Raw genomic sequence first — 22,819 nt, 5'->3', positions numbered from 1 at the left:
CTTATAGTGTGAGGTGTTTCTGAAGGTTTTGAGTGGAAACGACAGGATCAGAGTTGCTTGAGACGATCGCTGTATCCTCTACAATGGTCAGGGTGGTGGTTCGAGGATGGGATAGGATGTCAGCTGAGTACATAGTATTGGGTAGGCATTTAGAGATTATGAAGAAAAATCAAGTTACGAAACTTTCCTCATAAAAAACTACCACGGACACTCAATAATACAAACTTGAAATTACTGAAAAAGATAGAAAAACGGACGAGCTTAAAAATATACAAAATCAGCATATTTACCATTAAAAAACTCATGAGTACACAAACAAACAGAGCTAACACATTACTTAACCTTTTGAGACATCACAAAATTAAAAAGAAGGTTCATGATCACAGATCGGAGAGTGAAGGTTGTGGGGGTGGATTTTTTAAAGAATTGGATATGGTATCAGCCTGGAAAAGTGTGAGGGCCGGAACGCTATCCTGAAGAACACTAGCAGGACAAGGTAGCTTGGGGAAAACGCCAACCTCAAAGTATTTGGAAGATCCGACAGTAAGGTTTTAGCGAATTTTGAAGAAATTTGAGGTAGTTCGGTTTTTAAGCATTATATTTTTTTCAGTTAAATAATACCAAACTTACTTAACACCTATTGCACTTACAACTGAATCGCAAATGTAGGCTCAAATTTTGAGTCATCGTCTGTTTCCTCCTTATACTTTTTTCTTGTTAGTAAGTAGTTTTAGAAGAACTATTGTATATCAAGATAGATAAACTTAATTTATGAATCGAATGGGTTCGCGTATTGCGCCAATGGTGACGTTTGCTTTATTAATTTCTATTGGAACATGAGGTTTTTATAAAGTTGATATAAAGTTTATGCTGGGTGTTGGTCTGCGAGTCGGTATCCTCTTGTTTTTTTATAAAGTTGCGAACTTTTAAAGAGACAATCTTGGTGTCAGGACGAGACGGATAGGCTTCAAACTCTAAACGAAATCAGTTTCTGTCTAAAGCTTTTCAGCTTAAAATCAACTGTAAAGTAAAATAAAACTACCCGGTAGTAGGCGCTGATGAAGGGTCAAACCACTTCAACTTTTTTTTTTTAAGGTATTATAACAAAATTCCAAGGGGAGTGTCGAGATTAGACCCCAGGACCGCTAGCGTGGAAAATACGAGTCGGACTCTTAACTACTCTTTTCATATAATTCTTTCTTATATAATTCGAAACTGGGAGTAAGTATTTTATAGCAATAGCATTTTTTTAATTTTTATTGCTTTAAAATAATTGTATATTTATTTATGGGGTGAAAAAGGTTTTACGACCAAAACAAACTTTCAAAATACATTATATTTGCGTGTAGTTATTATAAATATTTTAAGTCTTTTGTTCTAGTCTCTATTTTCTTGGAGTTCTCTTTTTGTTTTTGTAGTCACGCGTTTCTAGAAGAGGCAATCTTGACGTCAGGTAAGATGGATAGGCTTTTCCTGTCAGAATCAGCTTCAGGCTAAAGCTTCCCAGTGGCAAATCAGTTGAGTAATTGTCTCGTTGTTTTTTGGACCTTTGTGTCTCTGTTTCGTAGAAGTTTCTTAAGTAACTTTATTACTTTACCTTTTTTTTATTCTCCGTATTCAAAACTTAGAAAAAACAAATATTGCAGGTATTATGTGATAAACGTCTTCACTGTTTTATTAAAACTCTCTTAGAAGGGCAAGTCTTGATGACAGAAGAAAGTGCAAGACTTTCAAGATATATCAGGAAAAAATTTATCTTAAGCTTTCCAGTCGCAAATTAGTTCAATATCTACACAATTTTTTATTTATATTATTGTTTTTATTTTATTAACCTTTTTTCTTTAGAGTATTAAGCAATTCCAGAGTAGTTTTGAGCTAATCCCGTATACTTAAAAAGCCTTAATCTGCCTAAAAATCTTAGAGTATTTTTACATTTGCATTCATGCTGTTTTTTTATTTATTTCCTTTGCACATGTTTCTATGGGTATCAATTCGGCTTGAAAGATGTTTATAGTAGAACTAAGGGTCATGTTACGCTCATAGTTAGGCCATCTTTGAACCATAGAAGAGCTCCAGGTTTTTCTTTTTCTTTCCATTCTGCTCTCTCTTCAACTTTTACTTGCAAAGACTAAAATTTTCTATCATATGTCTGTTAACCATGTCAGTAAACTTTGTCAAACTCTTTGGTAAAGCCAGCTTTAGCTGTACGCTTTCTTTTACCTGTTTTGATGAATTCTCAGTTGCTTGGTCTTTTTATCTATATAAGTAAGAGAGGCTGTTTGCGCAGGATAAGCTCCATTGCAGTTATGGGTGTTGTTTCAAGAGCAGATGATGCTAAGGCTGGCTTGGGACGTTTTGTTGAAGTCCCCATGCCTTTCTTGTTTTATTTTTGGCTACTGTATGTAACTTGCATGCCTGGTCACGGATCAGCCTATCGTAAGGAACGACCATGAAATCATCTAACGATTTAACCCCCAAGTTCTACCACAGAGTACTTGGCATATCCATCTGTCATAGATCTTCTTAAGGTGTGCATTCTACGTAAAACTTTGGTCAAGAGCTACTCCTATGTATAAAACTTCGTTGGAATGCTTTATTATTTTTTTTTTATTTCCCTGGATTAAAGGTGTAATATTTTGATTCTTTTTTCTGGTGAAGAAGGGGTTACATTTAAAACTTTTATCCAAACCCTATTTCAGCGTTACATTTAAGACTTTTTGCTTTGCGATCAGTTTCTCGTAATATTTGCCTCTGATTATTATGTCAAAATCATCTTCGTGCTTAAATACGTCAAACCCCATTGCGCTTAGCTTAAGTAGGAGGTGGTCAACTACCAGTGACAATAGTACTCCTCCTTGAGGGGCAGCCTCCAAATAGTGATACTGTAAATTTTTCGCCCCCTATTCAAGTTTTGTCTTTCTCCATTTTAGCATGGTTTTCGTTGATTTGATAGTCGAGGGTTCTAAACCTATAAAGCAGATTCAATCATTTGGAAGGTGTTATCGAAGGCTTGCTCCATCGATGAAGACGCATTGTGCAATTTCTTTATTATTCGTTGAATTTTGTATTTACTGCCCAAAGTTATGTGGTGCATTCGTAGTTTATTTGCCTTTTCTTATAAGCATGCGGAATTCTTTTTCTTGGACACTCCTAACGTTCAGATCAAATGGTTTTTTCCCACTTTTTTATTTTTTAGTTATGTAAACTAACTGGTCTACATGATTTTGCTAAGGTGGGATCTTCTTTTCACCTTTTCACTCTTTTTTATGAAGATTCTCACCTCCCTTCAGTAGGTAAGTATATACACTTACCTACTTAAAATTATGTTGTTATTCCAGTCCTATTTCTTAAAATCTTTTGGGATGAGTGTCCCTACACCAGAATCTGTTGTTGTTGGGTGTTTCAAGTCTTACTTAAGCTTAAAAAATGTTCATTTGATATTTAATTGGATATTTTAGAAAGTAAACTGTCAATGATGTAATAAGGATGTTTTCTATTTCTTGTAATCTTCTAATGGAGGTACAGCAGGAAAAATTGGATTAGTCTCCGAGTTGTTTATTAACTGTATAAACAGTGTTTTTGGCTTTGTCTTGTACACTCTGTCGGCAGTGCAGTATAAATTTACACTTTTCCAATTAAATGGCAATGTAAACTTGAATTGAACGAGTTCGTTCCTTGTTGCAGGCCGGCCCGAAATAGATCGAGAAGGTCGTCTGGTAATTGGATAGGTCGGTACTCCATCGGCAGAGTCGTAACGGTCGGGCTTAAGCAAGGAAACCAGGTGTTGGATTTCTGAGGAACCACTTTCCCAATTACATTAATGTTCGGCTAAAGTAAACGAATGCTCGGAGTTGTACGGTTCCGCCGCCCTAAAACGGGTTATTATTCCGCCCCTCGCCGGGGATTATTCGGGGGCCGAGATATAATGAGTTCTCCAACTGCCTCCTTGAATCCTGTTATTGCTTTAATTTCACAAACTTTTTGTTCTTTTTTTTTTTTAATAAAAAAAATATATTTTATTTAAAACTTAAAAAGTTGCCAGTTTTCCGTCTAGGGCGGAGGGGTGGGGGTAAATAAAAAGCTATTTGATCCGAGCTCTTTTGTTCGATTCTACGCTTAAGGAATAAAAGAAGTTACGATATAAAACATTCAAACTCGAGACGCCGTTAATAATAATACTACTGACGACTTTCAAAACTTTCTTTCCAAAGGGCGTTGAATAATTTAAAGACTCCGGATTAAGTAGCCAACTTTTTTTATTGCACATTAATTATTCTTCAGAGGCTTTAAATTGAATGACTCTCAAAGCGACAAAATTAATTAATAATGCAACCCTTGCTTTGAAAATCCCGAAACAATTTTCGCACTTGTGAAATGGAAAATTGCTTTTACAGGAAACAAATGATAAATGGATAGAATACCATCCATATATTTTTGCCGAAATTGATCTATTCATAAACTCCATAATTCGCTTTCAGTTCGAACTTGCTCATCTTCAATAATATTGTAAGTTCATTACTTACGTATTTTATATGGACCTCTTTCATATCATGGAATCCTAAGGATAAGGTTAAAAGGAGTCTTTTCGAACTTGCGCACCGTGACCAATATCGGTCTGTTGTGTAATTTCCATTATTATCTAGGGCTCCCGTGGGTATCCTTCAGGCCTTGGCTTTTCATCCCCCAGGGTATTCCAGCCTTCATAAGCCTAACTTAAAATTTCTCGCAAGTACTGTATTAATTTTAAGTAACTAACTAGGAGTCGGCCTCTTTACGAACTTGCGTACTGATGCCTATATTGGTCTATTGTGCACTAACCATCATTGCCTAGAGCTCTTGATTAAGCTTAAGGCTTTTTATCAGATCCCAAAATTTTATTAAAGGCTACCGTGAATATAGTGTGAGAGGCTTTTCCTCTCTCAGGAGTAGGAAATCTTAGGTGACCAAGTCTTTAGCACCACCAGAGGTTTTTTTCTTATTCGCTGACAAAAATAGTTGTTTATGTCTCATCCACATACAGTTGGTTGGTCAATCCTTAACAGCCAATATTCTTTTCTTTTGTGCACTTCAGCTTTTCAGTGGTCATCAACAACAAATCTCAAAATTGATTAAAGCCATGCAAAACTTTTTTTGTGATTCGCTTTAGAAAGTAGCATTTTTGCAAAGTAGACGGCAAATCAGCACGCACAACTTAGATTCAAATCAAAATGAATCAAGGTTAAAGTTAAAAGGAGTCGGGTTCTTTACGACCTTGCGTACCGCGATCAACATTGTTCTACTGGACTTTCTCCATTATTATGTGGAGCTCTGTGTTAGGTTTAAGACTGTTTACTAGTTTCCAAAGCGTTGTTAAGGGCTACCTTGTGGAACCTTCAGGCTTGGCTTTTCCTCCTCCTGGAGAAGGAATCTCGTCCTCCATAGGATTTCCCACCAAAGGACGTTTTCTGCTGTTCCTAGTTTATACATATGTCTCTGAATTTTGCAGTGTCCAGTTAGCAGATTAATACCATTCTAGTACCTACACGTCCTAGGTTTAATAGTTCTGCCGTTGGATCTGCGATGGTCTCTCAGCAGTGAACTTTTACCCATGTCTCTGTCAAGGAATATTGAACTTACTACCAACCCATTATTTGATCTAATTCCTCATCAAACTTTCCTTGGTGAATTTATCGACCTACTCGTTGCCCCTCTGCCTTGTAAGTCTTGGTACGCAAACTAGGGTTTTGTTGTTTTGGTATAATATATATTGTAAGAATTGAAATTAAAAAATTTAATTGAAGAAAATTACAACTATTTTACTACTTCATGAAAACAAGTAAAGAAACGAGTTTTTTTATTATCATAATGTTGTAGCTTTAAAAGTAATCTTGATGTCAGGAAAAATGAAAGGTTTCTTATACATAACAGAACTTAATTAAGTTTAGTATATTTTTTTATGATATTTATCGCTTTATGTAACCAAAAGTAAGACCTTTTTTGTTTATAAAAACCAACCATTTTAAGTAACTGTCTTTGATATAAATTGGATAGGAATTTTGAGTTAATTTAGTCTACAACTTTTTTAGTAAAAAAGTTGTCAAATTAATTAAAAATTCAACCCTTTATTTTGTAACCCCAAAACAATTGTCGCACGTGCTAAATAGAAAATTGCTTCTCAAGGGTAGAAACGAGATATGAGTAGAATTTCTCTCGGAATTAATCTCATCTAACATAACTCGCTTTCTGGACAAACACGTTTATCTTTAACAAGATAGCATGACAACATTTCAATAAATGTGTTGAAGTAAAATGTAAACTTTCCAATTATTCTTTGCAGCCTGGTCGTTTACTATCATCTTAGCCAGATTATCATAGCTGTTATGGTCTCTAGCCTTTTATTTTCTTCCGTTTTTCTATGGTCAAAAAATGAATTCGATAGCCTTTCAAAGTCACGGACTGAACAAAAATAACTCTTGAACTCATCACAGAAAAAAAGCGACATAATGTTCAGAAACGACCAAACTACAGGTTCATCAACTATCAGTTCTCAAACTAAAAAAATCGTACTTTTATTTTGGTCTAGAAATTTTTCAATCAGGCTAAAAGACGCTTGCTCTTATAAAAACTTTTATTTTTAAACAAGCAGTACCCTAAATAACACAACTATACAACGTTTGTGTTGAATAACGTTTTAATCACATCATCATTTCAAACATTTCTCATCATTATTTTGACAAATTCAATAAATATCAAAGCTTTATAAGAAATTGTGCATTTAGTAGATAAACTTTCCCATAACGGTTTGTCCAACAGCGACGATAGAGGACCAAAGATGATCAATTTCGATCAAACTGCTGTCAAAACCTAATAGCCCTAGGCTGTGATAGGCACTTGCTATTAACGTCCTAATGGATAAATGTTTACGTTAATTGATACGTCAAGAGAACGTGTTTTTATAGAAATTATAAACGTTTAAAAATGTAAAAAAATATTCAAACTGCTAGAAATTATAAGATTTAAAGGACCAGCATGCCTTTTCCTTACCCTAAAGTTAGTATTTTTTATCTACTATAATTATTAGAGCTTAGTTTAGAAACAGAGAAGGAAAAGGCTTATTTATATTAAGGAAGAAAAATAAATTCAAAACGATTCAAATTGTAGTCACCGTTTGAATTTGACAACTTTGTTCCGACTTGAGTCAAATATTTTTCAGCAAGGTCAGTTGGTTACATATTTAAATTTAACTGTCTAGGAAATTATCAGGGAGAGACAATCCTTTTTTCTGTCTTTTAATTTTTTCATTTTTGTTTCGATTCAGAAGGAACGCTCAACAATTTGATGCAGCACTTCACCTTCAGTATCAAGAAGCAAGTTTCCATAGTAATTCCACACTACATACGTAGTGCCTGACCCGACCATAACAAGATAGCATGGCGTATAACTATAAGCAGAGCGACGAATTTGGTTTCTCAGCAATATCTGAATCAATTTTAATATTTGAAGTAAAGTATTTTTATAAGCATTTCACTTGACAGTTGAGTGTGTTCGTTTTAAAAATTGTCCTATTGAGCGAGTATCAAAATTTTGCTTTTGTTAAACGCCTGCATTCAGCAACAACTACTGTATTCTACTGTAATAGTAGTTGAATAAAGAATATTTAATCCATGATTTAATCATTTAATTGAGAGGTTTTTTTTGGCGATAGCACTCAGAAAAGAATAACAGTAACTTAAGGAAAACAAGAATGGCAGCTCATGCCTAAAAGAAATATACAAGAAAGGGAAAAAATGATAAACAATTCCAAGAGAACATGGAATCCAACTGAAATCTCCCAAAACAAACGTTGACTATGGCCAACCAGTAAGTTCATCAAACTGCCACGTCCACTTTAGTCATTTGACTGTTCTAATGATCAACGATGGAGAACAACAATTGACCTGAAGATGCTCTACAACAAAATAAATCAAAAATTGATATTATTGCAAAGAATCTACGATTTTTCTTCCCGAAAATCATAATTGATTTATGCTACACGTCTATTATGGTATAATTTTTTAAAATATTTTGTTTATAGTTAATTTCTTTTTCGTATCGTCTTATTGATGTCAATCTTGTTTATTTGGTTCAAACCCTGCCAAGGGCAAGGGTTTTTCTCTCTCTCTCCCCCTCTCCCTCTCCCTCTCCCTCTCTCTCTCCCTCTCTCTCTCCCTCTCTCTCTCTCTCACTCCCAAAAAACCATAACTCTCTCTCTCATATTCTTTCTTCTTTGACTTTCTTCAAATCTCTATTTGCCCCCTAATTGGTCCAAATGGAAAGGTAAAAAAGCTGGCCAATTGAAGTGTTGAAAAAAAAGGGCCCAGGTTGTTTAAAAGAATGGGAGAAAAGGGCGATTGCGTGTCGTCGACGGGGTTGCATAAAGGAACAAGGGTGAAATATGAAGGCAACCCGGGAGAAAGCCTTTCACGAGACAAGGAGCCATTTCTATTCACATGCAAACCAAAGTGTTTTCTTAATAGAAGGCCAAACAAGAGGACGCCCTAATAGTGTATACCGTCCATTGTCCTATTGTACTGCTCGAAGAGAAAATAACAATTAATTACCTGTTTCACTCCGGCAAACTGATTGAAAAAATCTATCTGGATCTAAAAAATCCGAGATGATCTTTTATCTTTAAAAAACTTGCGATTAAAAAAAACAACTCACAAGAGACAATGAAAAATGACTTTCAGAAAAACCTCTCACTTTTATCAGTTCAGAAAGAAAAAGAAAAGATAAAATAAACTTTGAAACTTGTAATATTTTATCATAACTGCTGATTGCTGAGAATTCCCTACTTTCAAGGCTAACTTCACCTTCTTATAACTCTTGATATCGTGCTATTTGGTCCGAGATTCTGTGCTGAATTAAGGCGTTTAACACAGGCAAAATTGAAGGAGTAAACGTTTTTTTATGCCTCTATTTATATCCAAAATATAATAATTAGGCGTTGTTGATCACTGAGAAAGCCCAGTACCAATGAATGGCTTACCCTGCTTATAACCCTGACGTCGCACTAACTCGTAATTCCTAACACACTTTTTAAAACAACACTCTACTAAGTGAAATGGTTTTATAAGTACTTTGCAACGATACCGAGTCTTCAAATTATAGAAATAGCATCACAATTTAAACAGACGTTGCTGATTACTGTAAATAACTGGATCTGATTACTGGAGATCCTAATGCTGCAATTAGGACATTAAAAAAAATAAAGGGCTAAGGGATGTCTCACCGAAAGTTTTGTCGATATGATTAAAAAATTTCTTCAATTGCCAGGATAAATACCCATAAAGTTCAAGTTTTTTTTGTTTGATTTTAAACATCAACAATACACAAGCTGACATTCTCCCGTATCGTTCCTGGTAGTCGTAGGCAAAAGGCGATTTGCCTCACCATGTTCTCCGCAAATCATAATTGGTTGAGACATTGTTGATTGCTGAGAGTACTAATTTTCTGACCTATCTGGTTACGGTTGTCTCACTAAACTAAGAAACCTCTCTACTACGACGTGAAATTTTTCTAGCGCTTAGAAACTGACAAAACGATGCATTCCATCAAGAGTGGCTTGGAGTTTTTAGAACGATCATAAATCCTTTAATCTCTAATTATTCAAATACTTGCTATTTTATTATGAAATTAGGATGGAATATGAAGTCAACTGCAGTTCTAGTATTCTTAAAGGTCAATAGCACAAGTAATCGGCGCATCGTTCTTCTTTGACACAGGCAAAATTCGCAGAAATGGAATAAGTTTTCTTTTGTCTCTTGCCTCTCACTGTTTATATAGTTATATCCATCGAAGCATCACGACATTGTCTAGTTAATGTAACATGAGAGTGATGCGTGATTTTTTTTTTCTTTTTTTAACGTAAAACCAAATTGACATGTTGGCTGAAACCTTGGTGAAAGGTTAGTTTTGCTTAAAGCGTTTTTTATGCACTCAATTTTTTCTCATAATATTTTCCATATTTTCAAATACCAGTTGAGTCGGGAGTTGCGACTTAGCGAATGAAGCCTTTCGACTAGTTCAACTTGATTTCGTGTAGCAATCTTGTTAAAAATTGTTCATTTGCAATAATTTTCTCTTTTATGGATCATGAATTTCGTAACTCATGGCAACATACAATAAACGGGAGAATATTTTTGTAATCTAGGCATTGTTAAAATGTAGATTAGCATCTTATTTTAATTATCTTATTGTTATGTGACAACGCGTCAGAAATATCACTGAGGCGAGCTGAGAACGGCTAATAGCTATAAATTAATCTATATCAAACAGAATACAAATTCTTTAAATGTAAGAAGTTTCACTTCAACAATTTGATCAAAATATTATCCGGAAGTTAAATTAAATTCTTCAAGTTATGAAAATCTATCATGCTTTCTCGTTCTCTCTTTAAACTACTCAAACTAAATCTGACTGGCGCGGCCAGGTAATGGAAATAATGGAATTTACCAGCGAAATGATGACATCTTATTAAACTTATGATAAAATGACGTTGGCAGCCGGATGCAATGAGCGCGTAAAACCGCAGATGCATTTACAATTCAGAATTCCGTAATTACCCACCATGCCTAAGGGTAAGCCACGAATACAACAACCACATGGTCCTCTGATTGTTACAGTCGGGATTACACTCGTTTCTGCTGATATTCGTTTCAAACAGTTCAACTGTTCGATGGAAAGATAAAAAGGATTTTTTCTATGATAAAACTTTGGTACACGGTAAAAAGTAGGCTTCCTGTACAGCCAAATTTACCTTATGAGCGGTAGTGGGTTGCGTTCGCCCCTACGTCCACATAAGTCATTTTGGGGGTTTAGATTTACTGTAAATCTTAATGTTTATGTGGTGTACATAAGATTATAAATTAATAAGAACCAAATTTATTATGTGTATGTAATTATGTCAATGTGCGTAAATTAACCAATAGTCAACTTTAAACATTGATATGTAGTCCATTACAGTTCGTGTTCCGATTGACTAATTAACATTTTTCAATTAATTAATATTTATGAAAGGTATTGGTTGAGATAAAAAAGTCAGCGTCACGAGCGGAATTCGAACCCACGACCTTCGGTTAAATACTTCCCATCTCAACCTCATCTCAGATTCGAGAGGTGAGGTTGAGATGGGAAGTTAGTGTCCGAGCGGATCGAAGTCACGATAGCTCAAGTGGTGGAGTAGTGGCGTATTTAGCCGAATGTCGTGGGTTCGAATCCCGCTCGTGACGCTGACTTTTTTATCTCAACCAATACCTTTCATAAGTACTAATTAATTGGAAAATTGATATGTAGTTTGGTCATCCCTGATCATTCTGATAAGTTTAATCTTGTCGCTATCCCATCATCAGCATGACCAAACTGCAGGCTAATCACTTCGCAGACCTCAAAAAAAACTGAATTGTCCAGATTAACTTTAATTTATTAATTAACTATTGCTTTCAGGTGGGTGAGGTAGGCATGTATGGAGGAGGTGGCTGCACTCTTCCTCGCCACTGGGGTGGCGTTCCACCGAGGCAACCCTATCAACCTCGAGGGGTGCCCGTCCTCCCGCCCCCGGAACCGTCAACTCACCCGGACTCCAACCCCCAGACGCCTCTCATGACGAACAAAAGGGAGAGCCAGGTCTGACTAATGACCAAGCTGTAAGCCACACCCGGCTTACACGGCGCCAAATCAAAGCAGCGCGCCATGGACGCGGACCGATACCAGCAAACCGCCCCCTTCGCCACAGATACGGCGTGTGATTAATTTTTTAAAGTCGACCCTTGCAATCGGCCCGGGGCCTATGATGTTTGTGTACAGTTATAGTTTTTCTCTTGAATGTTTTTTATCTTAACTTAGAATATATTTCGGATAATTTGAATTTCTTAAAGTACAGGGTTTTTTAAGAGATAATTTTCAAGATCTTCTCACATTCCCTTTAAGAGAAGCATTTTGTGATTGAATCATGCAAATAAATTCTCGGAATTTATTTGACTTCACAAATATCACAATGACTACACAAAATTGACGATGTAAAACATTGTGCTTTCAGTTTTGATATCATCCAAACAAATAAAAACACAATTATCAGTTAAACTTCCATGTTTCCTTGGACAAAAGTGAAAATGTGTTTAAACAAATTTTTTTATTTACATTTCTAATCTATGATTGAATCCACACATTTTGTACATAATGAAAAAAAAATCAAAATTGTAATTATAGAACAAGAGGCTCTTGGAACGTCAGCTCTGTAAAAGCGATATGATATTGTAAATATATTTTTAATAATGAAAGACTTACAAATGCAATAAAGAACAATACTTTTTCCCTTTGGAGCTTGAATCTCGCAAAGTTCATAATGTAAATTATTGTCACGCTTAACTGTACCCTCAGGTTGGGACTTAATTGGATCTCCTCGCTTATAGTTAAAAAGTACTGTTTGTTTTTTGTTTTTTCCTTTTTGTTACCCTCCCACTACGTATAATCGATTAACTTATATTTTTGAATAATTATAAAAATGCTTATCCACGCTCAATGTTTTTTCTTAGTCATCAGTAGGGTTCAAATAGTTGTTTGGTTTTGATTTATTTCTCAACTATTACTTTGTTTACATATAATGTGTACTTTTTCACAACGATAAAATGACTATACAAATTAACCTTTAGGCTAAATTAACTTTATTTTATAGTAACTATTTAATTTAATCCATGGATAGACGAGATTTATATATTACTTTTACTTTTTATTCATTGACAATACCAAAAACCAAAATAAAGTGTACTTGCACCAAAAATCATAAACAAAATTCATTTCAAATCATAAAAAAAAGTGTACAGAACTTTTTTTTAATAGACTAGAATACTGATGCCACCAATAGAATTTTCCTCAAGAGAAAATATATAAATTTTCAAAAGCAAAGCAAAATTTATTCTTTCTTGTTTGTTTTTGTTTTTTCATTCATTTTTTCTTCTTCAATTCTGAAAGGGCATAGATTAGATCTCTATAGCGATTTTGTATAATAAAATGACGAATCTACGTCTTTGCTCTTTCAGTTCTTTCATTGTCTCATTCATTATTTCATTACCTTCTTGCTGTATGACTTTGATTGTACATTGTTTATTTAAGTTTTCTTGTAGATCATTCATTGAATTTTGTCATAATAAGCTGCTTTTGCAAATATAGGATGAATTTTATTTCCCCTGAACAGCTTCTTACACTAATTCACAATGAGACAACATTCCAATCGCCCCTCGTATTTAGCTGTGACACAATGTAATGTATACATATATGAATATATTTTTGTCGAATTGAAACTGTCCTTTTATAATTGTAAATAGTTTGAGATATAAAAGGCGGCAACAGATTAAAAAAACAAATTATAAAAAACTAAGAACATTTGTCAATATCTTTCAAACTTCCTAGATAATTTAATCAAAATTAAGTGATAATAAGATAACTAATTCTGATCTGTTTCAAATTGTCTTCTTAAATTACATTTCTTTACATAAATTAAAGAAGAAAAGTGTACATATTAAAGGAAAAGTTAAAATATTGTTGATTTGTAAAGTGCATATATATTTTTATGAAGAGAGCCAGATTTTGGGAAGAGGTTTAGGAAAATGTTATATTGCGTATACAGATTGGCTTCTATAGATATATCAGGAGTTTTGTTATTTCTATTTAGGCAATTCGTACAGTTAAGGCCTAAAAATTGTACATATGTAAATAACTATGGATATTGTTGTTTTGTATATACAAGTGCCCTTTTATTAAAATGTAAAATGAAATTTTGAAATATTGTCTGGCATTCTGTTTGAATTAAGTGAAGAGAAAAATGCATAGATTCCTACGTAAGTGTTTTTATGTGTTAAAACTGCTACATATGAACTGACAAAAATTACAAGGACTATAATGTAATAAAGTGCTCAAAGAGTCAGAATATAACTTTGGGGAATGGTATTTTCATATTCCTAACTTACAAAATTATAAAAATCAAAAGCAGTGTATTTGTAAATAAATCAAAAAAAAAGTTTGTAATACCTTTATGCATGTTATGTTAGATGAATTGTATATATATTTATGCTCTATGCCAAACAAAAAAAAATTATATATATAAAACAAATTAATAATAATTACCATACATAAATGTTTACTGTATAATATAAGAAATGATTTACAGTAATTTTAAATATTTTTGTCTTTTAATAATGTGGAAAAATGAGTGTAATTGCATTTTTTAATGTATATTGTATAAATTACTCAATAAAACAGTGTAACAATAAAAAAATGAAAAGCACTATTGTTTGCATTTATTTTCAATCTCTCTTAAAAACAGTGATGGGAAAGACAAGGCTGAGAACGAAATTTTATAATAAATACCTTTGGTTTATTCTTTTATTAAAAATCTAGCACTAGCACAACCTAACAACAGATTTAAGGAGAGTTGGGTTCTAGCCTATAAAGTTAAGTTACTTAAAACAGATTCTACAGCTGAGGAAGTCAGCATCCTCAGTACAGCTCAGAAACTAGACTGACTGGGCATACAGGGGAATAAGAACGACCCTCATTGCTGCTCAAGAAGTCCTGAATCTACCACCACTACATATTCTTAATCCAGGGAGAAGCTAGTAGCACAATTCACAGGCTCCAATAGCCTGCCTGCATAAAAAGGAGCAATTAATACGCCAGGAGAAACTTCAGGTAAGCAACAGGGGATATCTGTTGAAGCCATGATTCCAAAATCAGATTTGTTGAGAAATTTCAAATTAAAATACCCAATAAATATGGTACATAGGGCAGAGAAGCTGATAAATTAGCCAAGAAGTTCGTTGAGGCCACTTATCAGCCAAGAACCCAACACATCACATGAGAGGTTGTGATAAGAGTCTAGTCAGATTCAAAATAGTAAAACGTTTTTTCGTAGTCTGAATAAGTACCACACTGGCTCTTTTTTTAAAATAAACTGTTATAAAATATTAATGACTGACGACCACTTTTTTAACCATTGCGTTAACTCACCTGAGGAAGGATTAAAATAAATCCGAAACGTGGATAAAAACTGGTTGTGGTTTTTTTTGAGATGACCTATCATCAAGAAGGAAAAATCATAAGAGTAATATACAAGGTTGTAGTGAGGCTGAATCATTTTTGCCCATAACCTTACCCTTAACCTAATCCTTGGATGATAAAATCATAAATAAAAAGTTAACATGACAATCATGATAACAAAATGTCAGCTTGACAACCTGTTAAAAATTAACTTATGATGAAGTGTAAACAATCACTTTGGGGGCCCCAACTGGTTTAGGCATTGACATGGTGCTCATCACTGTGAGGTAAAGGTCCAGGGTTCGACCCAGCAGCCCTGCATTCAAACCCGACATACTTACAAATGTTTTTTTTTTTCAAAAACATCTGCATTACAAGGGGTCATATAACCTCGTAATTCAAATATCCTCGTTATAAAAATTTAATTTTTTTTTAAACATTGCAGAAGTAGATATTATCAAGAAGAAGAAGGATATATATTGGTGCGGAAGCCTGTGCAGGCTGAGATTACTACTCTTGAGAGAGGAAAAACCTAGAAAAAGCTAGAAGCGTAGGAGCTTTCTCAAAGTTTTGAGAACTACTTAAAAGACTTAAGCTTAGCAAACAGCTCTAGATAATAATGAAAGTTGCACGATAGACCAATACTGGTCATTGTGTGTAAGGTCCCCCTTTTAACCTTAACATTAACATTAAGGGTGAGAAAATCTTAAATAAAAATTTAACACGAGAATCCTTGCGATCTGACTGACAACCTGTTAAAAAATTCATCTGTGATAAAGTTAAGACAATCTCTACAAGATTTATTCATTTTTGTGTTTTTTATTATTGCTAAACATTTTATTTTTCTCATAAACTTGCTACATTTTTGCTGTACTCGGAGTGGCTGATGTTTATATTTCACTAGAGATATTACAAAACATAATATGAAATAATGTTGCTGGTTTCCTTTTTAAATTTAAGTGTTAAATTAAAAATTGAACAAAACTTAAAGTTGAAGTTTTTATTACTAAATCCCTCATGAACCTGAAATTCTTAATTAAAGTCTTGTCTGAGTACATTTACATTATGCGTTATTTGAAATGGTTGTTATGTTCCACCTTGTACCAGCCAGTGTTTTAAAAAATTAAAGTTTCAGTTAAATAAATAGTTCAGCTGAGTCAATAAAAAAACAAAAAACAAGAATGAAATAAAAACAGAAATGTAAATAAAAACTTTCAACTTAGCCGTTCTTTGCTTTGGATTAAAACTGTTTGTAAACATCATTTAAGAAGATCTGTGAGGTGTGAGAACTTTAGCTTCACGTAGAAAATGGGGGTTTTGATCCAAAAGATAAAACAATAAGTTGGTCTAAAGAAAAATCAGACAGAATGCCAACAATGAAAATTGCCCTATTGATTTTTTTTGCACTGTCTGTTTGTTTCTAGGCAGAGGCTGTTGCTAACGCAGAGTGGAAAGGTTACACTGAGCTATACTAAATTTACCAAAGGGATACAATGATTTTCTAGATTCTGGGAGACATGGAGAACTATGAAGTTATAGGGAGGATTGGCGAGGGTGCGCATGGCTATGTCCTGCATGCCAAGAACAAGACCGAGGACAAGGAGGTCGCACTCAAAAAAGTTCTAGTGAAGAAGCTTGAGGAAGGCATACCTAGGCTCATACTGAGGGAGATCAAAACAATGCAAGCCCTAGAGTGCAAATATGTAATAAAATTGAAAACAAACAATGCAAACTTGTAAATAAAAACCTTAATTTCAGATTATGAAATTGATTGAATATTTCCCTCAAGGAGCTGGAGTTATAATGGTTTTTGATTACATGCCTTCTGGGCTTTGGGAAATGATCCACGACCGGGAGGTAGAGCTTGACCAACCGTTGATCAAGAGCTATATGCACATGTTGCTCCAAGGGCTTTCCTACATGCACGAGAATAACATCATGCACAGGGTAAGTGTGCGCAGATTTAAAAGATTCTCAGATCTGTGATGAATAAAATATTTCCGCTTCAGGATTTGAAACCAGCGAATCTGCTTATCAGCAAAGAAGGAATTTTGAAGATAGGAGATTTTGGTCAGGCTCGCTTACTCTGGCTTGAAAAGGACAGAGGCAAGCCTTATACACAGCAAGTATCGACGAGGTGGTATAGGGCCCCGGAACTGCTCTATGGAGCGAGAAAATACTCAGAGGCTATCGACCTTTGGGCAGTCGGATGCATATTTGCTGAAATGTTCACAAAATCTCCTTTGTTTCCTGTAAGTACAATTTTTTTCCATCTTAATTGATTAATTTAAAAAACATAAATCTATTCAGCTACCACATTTCATAATATGAATCTGCTGGCCGTGCATATTGCGATATCATTTGATATTCATATCATTCTGAGTCAACAGTAAACATTTTATCTCCTTTAACATTGATAATTTAATCATATTTATCATGTTGAAACCAGTTAATTACATTATTATGATTTATATACATTAGTCAGTGAGCCAAACTAATTTAAATAAAAATTATATAAGAAATAATATAAACTAATTTATATTCATGAGATATGTGTTAAGTTTTCTTCCCAAAACCGAAAACTTATACACAAATAAGCAATTTACAAGGCTAATGTTAAAAGGTTTTTTTAAATAATTTTGCAGTCATTTACAGAAACCCATTTGTATTAATTAATATAACCAGTGGTAATGAAGGCAGTCATTTGGTTGTTAGCGATCATTTTGGACTGCCTGTCTTTGCTGATCAGATTGTCAGACGCAACACTGAGGATCCAAAATGATCGGTGACAATCAAACTAATATAAACTGTTATACTTCTATCAATTATGTCAAGAAAAGAAATTATGAACTCATTTTACACATGTACATCGCTCAGTTTTTTAAAATTTAGTTCATTAAGTTGGCTCAATGTACAAGTTATGTATTCCAAAATGGTTTCCAAGTTGGTTTCATTGTCAAATTGTTCATCTTTATGCCTTTCAAATTAAGTACTGTCATGAAAAGAATACATCTGAAAGTTAAAGCTCTTAAAAGGAATATAACGATTAACTGTTTATATTTTGTTTAAATAAATTTAAAGTTGTTTATTGCATTTTGGTGCATAATATTAAAATAGATCTGATAACCATTCTAGCCACCACAAAGTCAATAAACATAAGTGGCAAAATAATGTTAACTAGCTGAAGCATATTTCAGTAAATAATTAATGCTTATAAACCACAAATTGAATATTCTCACTTTTGTCTGATATTTCACAATAATTTGATTGTTTTTCTATTTAATAATTTATCCAAGGAAGCCAGGGCTCATACGATAAACAGACACAAATTAATCAGCGCAGCCTGTCAACTAGCCTCCTTCACAACGAAGGTGAACACTAAGAAATAAAAGCAGATTGTAAGCTAGAGGCAATTAAAACAGAGCAATTATTAACTTAATACCCTTTTCCCATATAAGACCACTCTACATCTTTTATGGGAATATTCTGGGGCTTAGAGGAATGAGATAGATCTGTGCAGCAATATTTTTTAAATGGCAAACATTTATTATCAAACACATCATTATTAGTCCTTTTTGAAAAGATGGTTCCTACTCACATTTAGTGTCCCAACAACTGTGTGTTAGTGTCATTTGACGTTACTAATTTATTCACAAATATCCCCATTGAAGAATGTACTAAACTCATAAAACAAAAACTTACCGAGAATTCTATTAACGAATTTGTAAAAAATGATATTATAGACCTCTTAAATATATGCCTACTATCGAATTATTGTAAATTCAATAGTAAATTTTACCAAATGAAAGGTTACCAATGGGGTCTCCATTTTCCCCACTTTGTGCCGAAATATTCATGGATAATTTTGAAAAAACCTGTTCAAATCAAAAAACAAATTAATTAAATCTGTTCATTTTTGGAAATTCTATGTAGATGATATTCTATGCATGTGGTTGGGAACTTAGAGGATCTCGAAGAATTCCTCCAACTAATTAATTCTCTACACCGTAAAGAATTAATAATCACATTTTAATGTAATATAAATTTTATATTGGAAATTAACAAAGATGCTTGTTTGAACTTTTTAGAATTGTCCATAATAAACAACCTAATAGAAATAGATGTATATAGAACTTAATGTGAGTAGGAACCACCTTTTTAAAAAGGATTGAACTCCACACTCACCCCATCATTTATAATTTCCATCATTATTAGTGTACTGTGATTGTTAAATATTTGCTGATATCATAACTATATTTAAACCACATTCCCCTCAAAAATTTTAAAAATTGCAACACCCTGAGAATTTTTTATCCTGTGACTGAACCTTTATCTTTTTTTTGGGATTGTCCCGTGTTCGATTAGATTAGGTGCAGACTTCTTACTGGCCACTCAAGGAGTTCAGGAACTTAGCGTAAACAAAGAGTTAGAGCCTAAAGAAAGGCATAAAAAGCACTACATAATCTTACAAGATAGGATCATCTCTACATATTATATTAGAACATTTAAGGCTCCCCTTTGGATTGGTACCACTTTAGAACAAGACAAACACCCACCCTTCCAAATTTCACTGTTTCTGTGTTGCATTGATAGTTTCTTTCTATGGTGTTCTGTGGTGATAAAGATGCCATTCACGAGCCTTCTCAATCTAAGGTTTGGCCCTCAACCTTCTTCCAACAGTTGACTAAAAAATTGAACCCCCCATTCCAGTGATCATATATTTTTAATGCCAGTTGTTGAAATGTGCTTCCAGATAGGTGGCATTTTAATAAAACAACCGTTTGAGGAATTTGTGATTCTGGGACGACTTGAGAGCTGTCTTGACTCCCAGTCTCCCAGTACCTTTTATTTGACCTTAATGAATGCTCAGGCAATTAGTGATGTGGCACAATGCTTCTTCATGAAAAGTATTGACACAAACAAAATTAGTAGAGAGTGGAATCGGTGGCTGCAACCGTTTAGGTGTTGACGCAGCACTCATCGCTGTAAGGTAAAGGTTAGAATCCATCGGCCCTACATTCGAACCAGACATACAAATGGGCTTTTTTTTTTAAACACTGGCACCCCGAGGGTTCATATAACCTCGTAGTTGAAATACCCTCAACTACTCAAGGTAACTAAAAACTACCATGTAAAAAAAAAAAAAAAAAAAAAAAAAAAATTTAAATGAAAAATTAATAGGGTAAATAAAATACCAATAAAAGAAAAACAACCTTATTTAAAGCTGAACAATCTTTTAATTGAGTAATAATAAATTGTTATCTTCTTTGCTGAATTTATCTCTGGACAACCTTTGATCTTTTTAATCTCTTAGTCCGCCATGCTGTCGAACTGAGTATAATATTTTTAAACGAGTATTGTTTGTGGATGAAAGTCTAAATTTGTCCCAAAAAAATTGTTAAATTTATATATTGTTTAGTATTATCACGGTGATAACACATAATTATTAAGACTGTTTTGATTCGAATGACCAACAACTGAATTTATTTGCTGCTCACCACTATTCCTGCAAACATGTGGAATTTTTGCATTCTATTAACAATAGCTGTTCTCGGGACTAGGTAATTATAAACAATTAACAAACACACACAGTCTATTGTTTTGTTTTTAATCTAAAAACAACAAATTTAATATCTGCTGCTTTCAGCAATGCATTTCATCTTAATTCCACTCATGACAATATCGTAGAAATCAACGGCTGCCAGACACTAAAAGACGAGTGGAAATGCTGTGAAACTAGTCTCAAAATCGAAAAATTCAAACTGACCGGTAACATTAAAATGTCCCTTTACAAGACAAAAAGAGTCGTTTTCTTTTCTTTTCTTGTTTTTTCTTAATTATAGCCTGCGTGGATGTTAAGCTGTTAAGGAAAAATATGGGCATGGAACTCTCTATGACCATTAACAACTATACTATTATTGATGAAGAAATCTCAGGTAATTATTGGAATGAATTGCAAGGAATTGAAAGAATTTTAGAGTTCAATTTTAGCTAGGAACCCCCCGCCAATTTGCACTCATGTACCCTACATTGAGGATTTAGTTGAGGCCTGTGTTAAATTTTATAATATGGATTGGGAGAATCAAACACTCAGTGGATGCTTGGCATTAGAAGCAAAATTAGTGCATCTTAAAAGTTTAGATTTAAAAATTGGTTGTTTTAAATTTCCCTTGACCATGGATGTAAGTATAATTACTTATCTCAAATTTTTTAAAAACTACAATTTCGATTAATAACAACATTTTTCTTAGGAAATATCCAAAAGAAAGTTTTTCTTAAAGAAGTTGCTTGACAAATACAATAAAAATCTGGTACAGGTCATCTATTAAGTCAAATGTTATTTTTACCAAATTGTCTTCATGAAATTAGAAACATGTATTGTAACAAATATACCTGTGTTTATATAGCGTCAGTCTCTCAGATATTTTCACTTTACATTAGATTCAATGTGTAAAAAAATATGTACTAAACTCCTATGCCTTATAACTGTATTTATGCACTGGCTTCCTTGTTAAAAACTGTTTTGTTTATTATAGTTAACAAAGTGAGAATGACATTTTTGATAATAAGTTAATTAATTAACTTGTTACATTTCAATAACAATACTGCACGATAAGGCCAAATAAACAATCATTTGCAATAACAAAAACTCAGCCTATTTGATGTTTTAAATAAAATTATTTATTGCTGCTTAATATTACGTACGTTTTCTAGTCTAAAGTTTGACATTTATTATAAAGTACGCCATAAGGTTCAAGATTTAATAAAATAACCACCTTCTCATAAATAAGTCTAAGCAAAAAAATAATCAAACATTTAAATGTAAAGTAGTTTTAAATTTAATTTAAAAAATGACTATTTCTTCCAAGTAGTTGATTCATGCAGTTGCGCTTATTGAGGTTGGGCAATTTGGTATGTGTTGAACCAGCCCAGGGTCACTTACCCACTTGCGTCTTTTTTGAGTTATTTAAACGTGTTTCGGCATTGCGCCATCTTCAGTGAGGAGCCATCATCAACTCTAATTTGGTATGTGGTTAATGTAAAGTAAAGCCCATGGAGGTGACACTTTTTATTAAAAACGTATTTGTTTAAGAAATAATTTTTTATTTACATTTTATGTTTGATTAATCTTTAATAAAATTAGTTAATTTAATATTAAATAGATTAATATTTAATTAATTAATACCTTTGAATAAAATGTGAATATTAATTTTAGAGTTGATAATTAATTCTAATAATTAATTAACTTTAGAATTAATTAGTTTTTAGATTAATTTTAATAAAAATAGCATCTACCTCAGATTGATTGAAAACAATTGTTCTTCTTACTAATTGTTTTTTCTCAGTTATACAGATTTTAAGCACACAAGTGTCAGTCCAAATAAATCCTTAATTAGTCTTAATATAAACAAGTATTTAGTTGACTCAGACCCTTACTTTTGGTCCAAAGCCTGCTTATATGCCCAACATGCAGAGAAAAGTTGCTCAATGTGTCCCACATAATCAAAGGGTATCATTCCTAGGCTCCATCTAGGGAGAGAGTTATGCTGCCCAATATAAGAATTCTGCTCGAACACAGCAGCGAATCTTTGGGTCCCCTATTCTGATTTATAGAGGAAACGGGTAATTCTGTATAAATAGGTAATCCTATTGTTGTATATATATTAAATTTGGTGATAGATATTTTGTTTCATTAAGCGTTTAGATATACCCCATTTCTCTTGTCGTCTATAGAATAGAGCATATTGGAGAACAGGCTACACAGGTC

General features: G+C 33.5%; 3 protein-coding genes and 1 long non-coding RNA gene across 5 annotated transcripts in view; 3 read left to right on the top strand and 1 right to left on the bottom strand.

The window, feature by feature from the left end:
• LOC106661666 (nephrin) overlaps positions 1 to 12,717 on the top strand; it is a 257,075-nt gene extending 244,358 nt beyond the window's left edge. The window contains exon 11 of the mRNA XM_024227934.1: positions 11,464 to 12,717. Coding sequence (XP_024083702.1) covers positions 11,464 to 11,649 — 186 coding nt within the window. The 3' untranslated portion in view covers positions 11,650 to 12,717. The remainder of the gene's footprint in view (positions 1 to 11,463) is intronic.
• LOC112127270 overlaps positions 1 to 22,819 on the bottom strand; it is a 121,251-nt gene that overhangs the window by 88,193 nt on the left and 10,239 nt on the right. The gene's annotated exons all lie outside the window — the stretch shown is intronic.
• LOC106661744 (cyclin-dependent kinase 20-like) overlaps positions 16,203 to 22,819 on the top strand; it is a 74,388-nt gene continuing 67,771 nt past the window's right edge. For both annotated transcript variants that reach the window (XM_014385333.2, XM_014385334.1), the window contains exons 1-4: positions 16,203 to 16,392; positions 16,476 to 16,754; positions 16,810 to 16,998; positions 17,061 to 17,303. In XM_014385333.2, the coding sequence (XP_014240819.1) occupies positions 16,569 to 16,754; positions 16,810 to 16,998; positions 17,061 to 17,303 (618 nt within the window). In that variant the 5' untranslated portion in view covers positions 16,203 to 16,392; positions 16,476 to 16,568. The remainder of the gene's footprint in view (positions 16,393 to 16,475; positions 16,755 to 16,809; positions 16,999 to 17,060; positions 17,304 to 22,819) is intronic.
• LOC106661745 lies at positions 20,354 to 21,466 on the top strand. Its single transcript, XM_014385337.1, has 5 exons — positions 20,354 to 20,612; positions 20,699 to 20,820; positions 20,895 to 20,987; positions 21,043 to 21,233; positions 21,303 to 21,466. Exons 1-5 carry the CDS (start codon positions 20,566 to 20,568, stop codon positions 21,378 to 21,380), a joined length of 531 nt encoding a protein of 176 aa, XP_014240823.1. The 5' UTR covers positions 20,354 to 20,565; the 3' UTR covers positions 21,381 to 21,466.

This window comes from Cimex lectularius, unplaced genomic scaffold, assembly GCF_000648675.2.
Source record: "Cimex lectularius strain Harlan isolate CLEC.00 unplaced genomic scaffold, Clec_2.1 scaffold59, whole genome shotgun sequence".
Classification (NCBI taxonomy): Eukaryota; Metazoa; Arthropoda; class Insecta; order Hemiptera; family Cimicidae; genus Cimex; species Cimex lectularius.
Note: the sequence above shows the minus strand (reverse complement) of the source record. Positions and strands in the feature narration are given on the sequence as shown.

Excerpts from the sequence above, each read along its gene's own strand:
- LOC106661745 (XM_014385337.1), top strand. The coding sequence starts at position 20,566 with ATGTGGAATTTTTGCATTCTATTAACAATAGCTGTTCTCGGGACTAG. Across the intron at positions 20,613-20,698 it reads ATAGCTGTTCTCGGGACTAG|CAATGCATTTCATCTTAATT; the intron begins GTAATTATAAAC and ends TGCTGCTTTCAG. Across the intron at positions 20,988-21,042 it reads TATTGATGAAGAAATCTCAG|CTAGGAACCCCCCGCCAATT; the intron begins GTAATTATTGGA and ends GTTCAATTTTAG.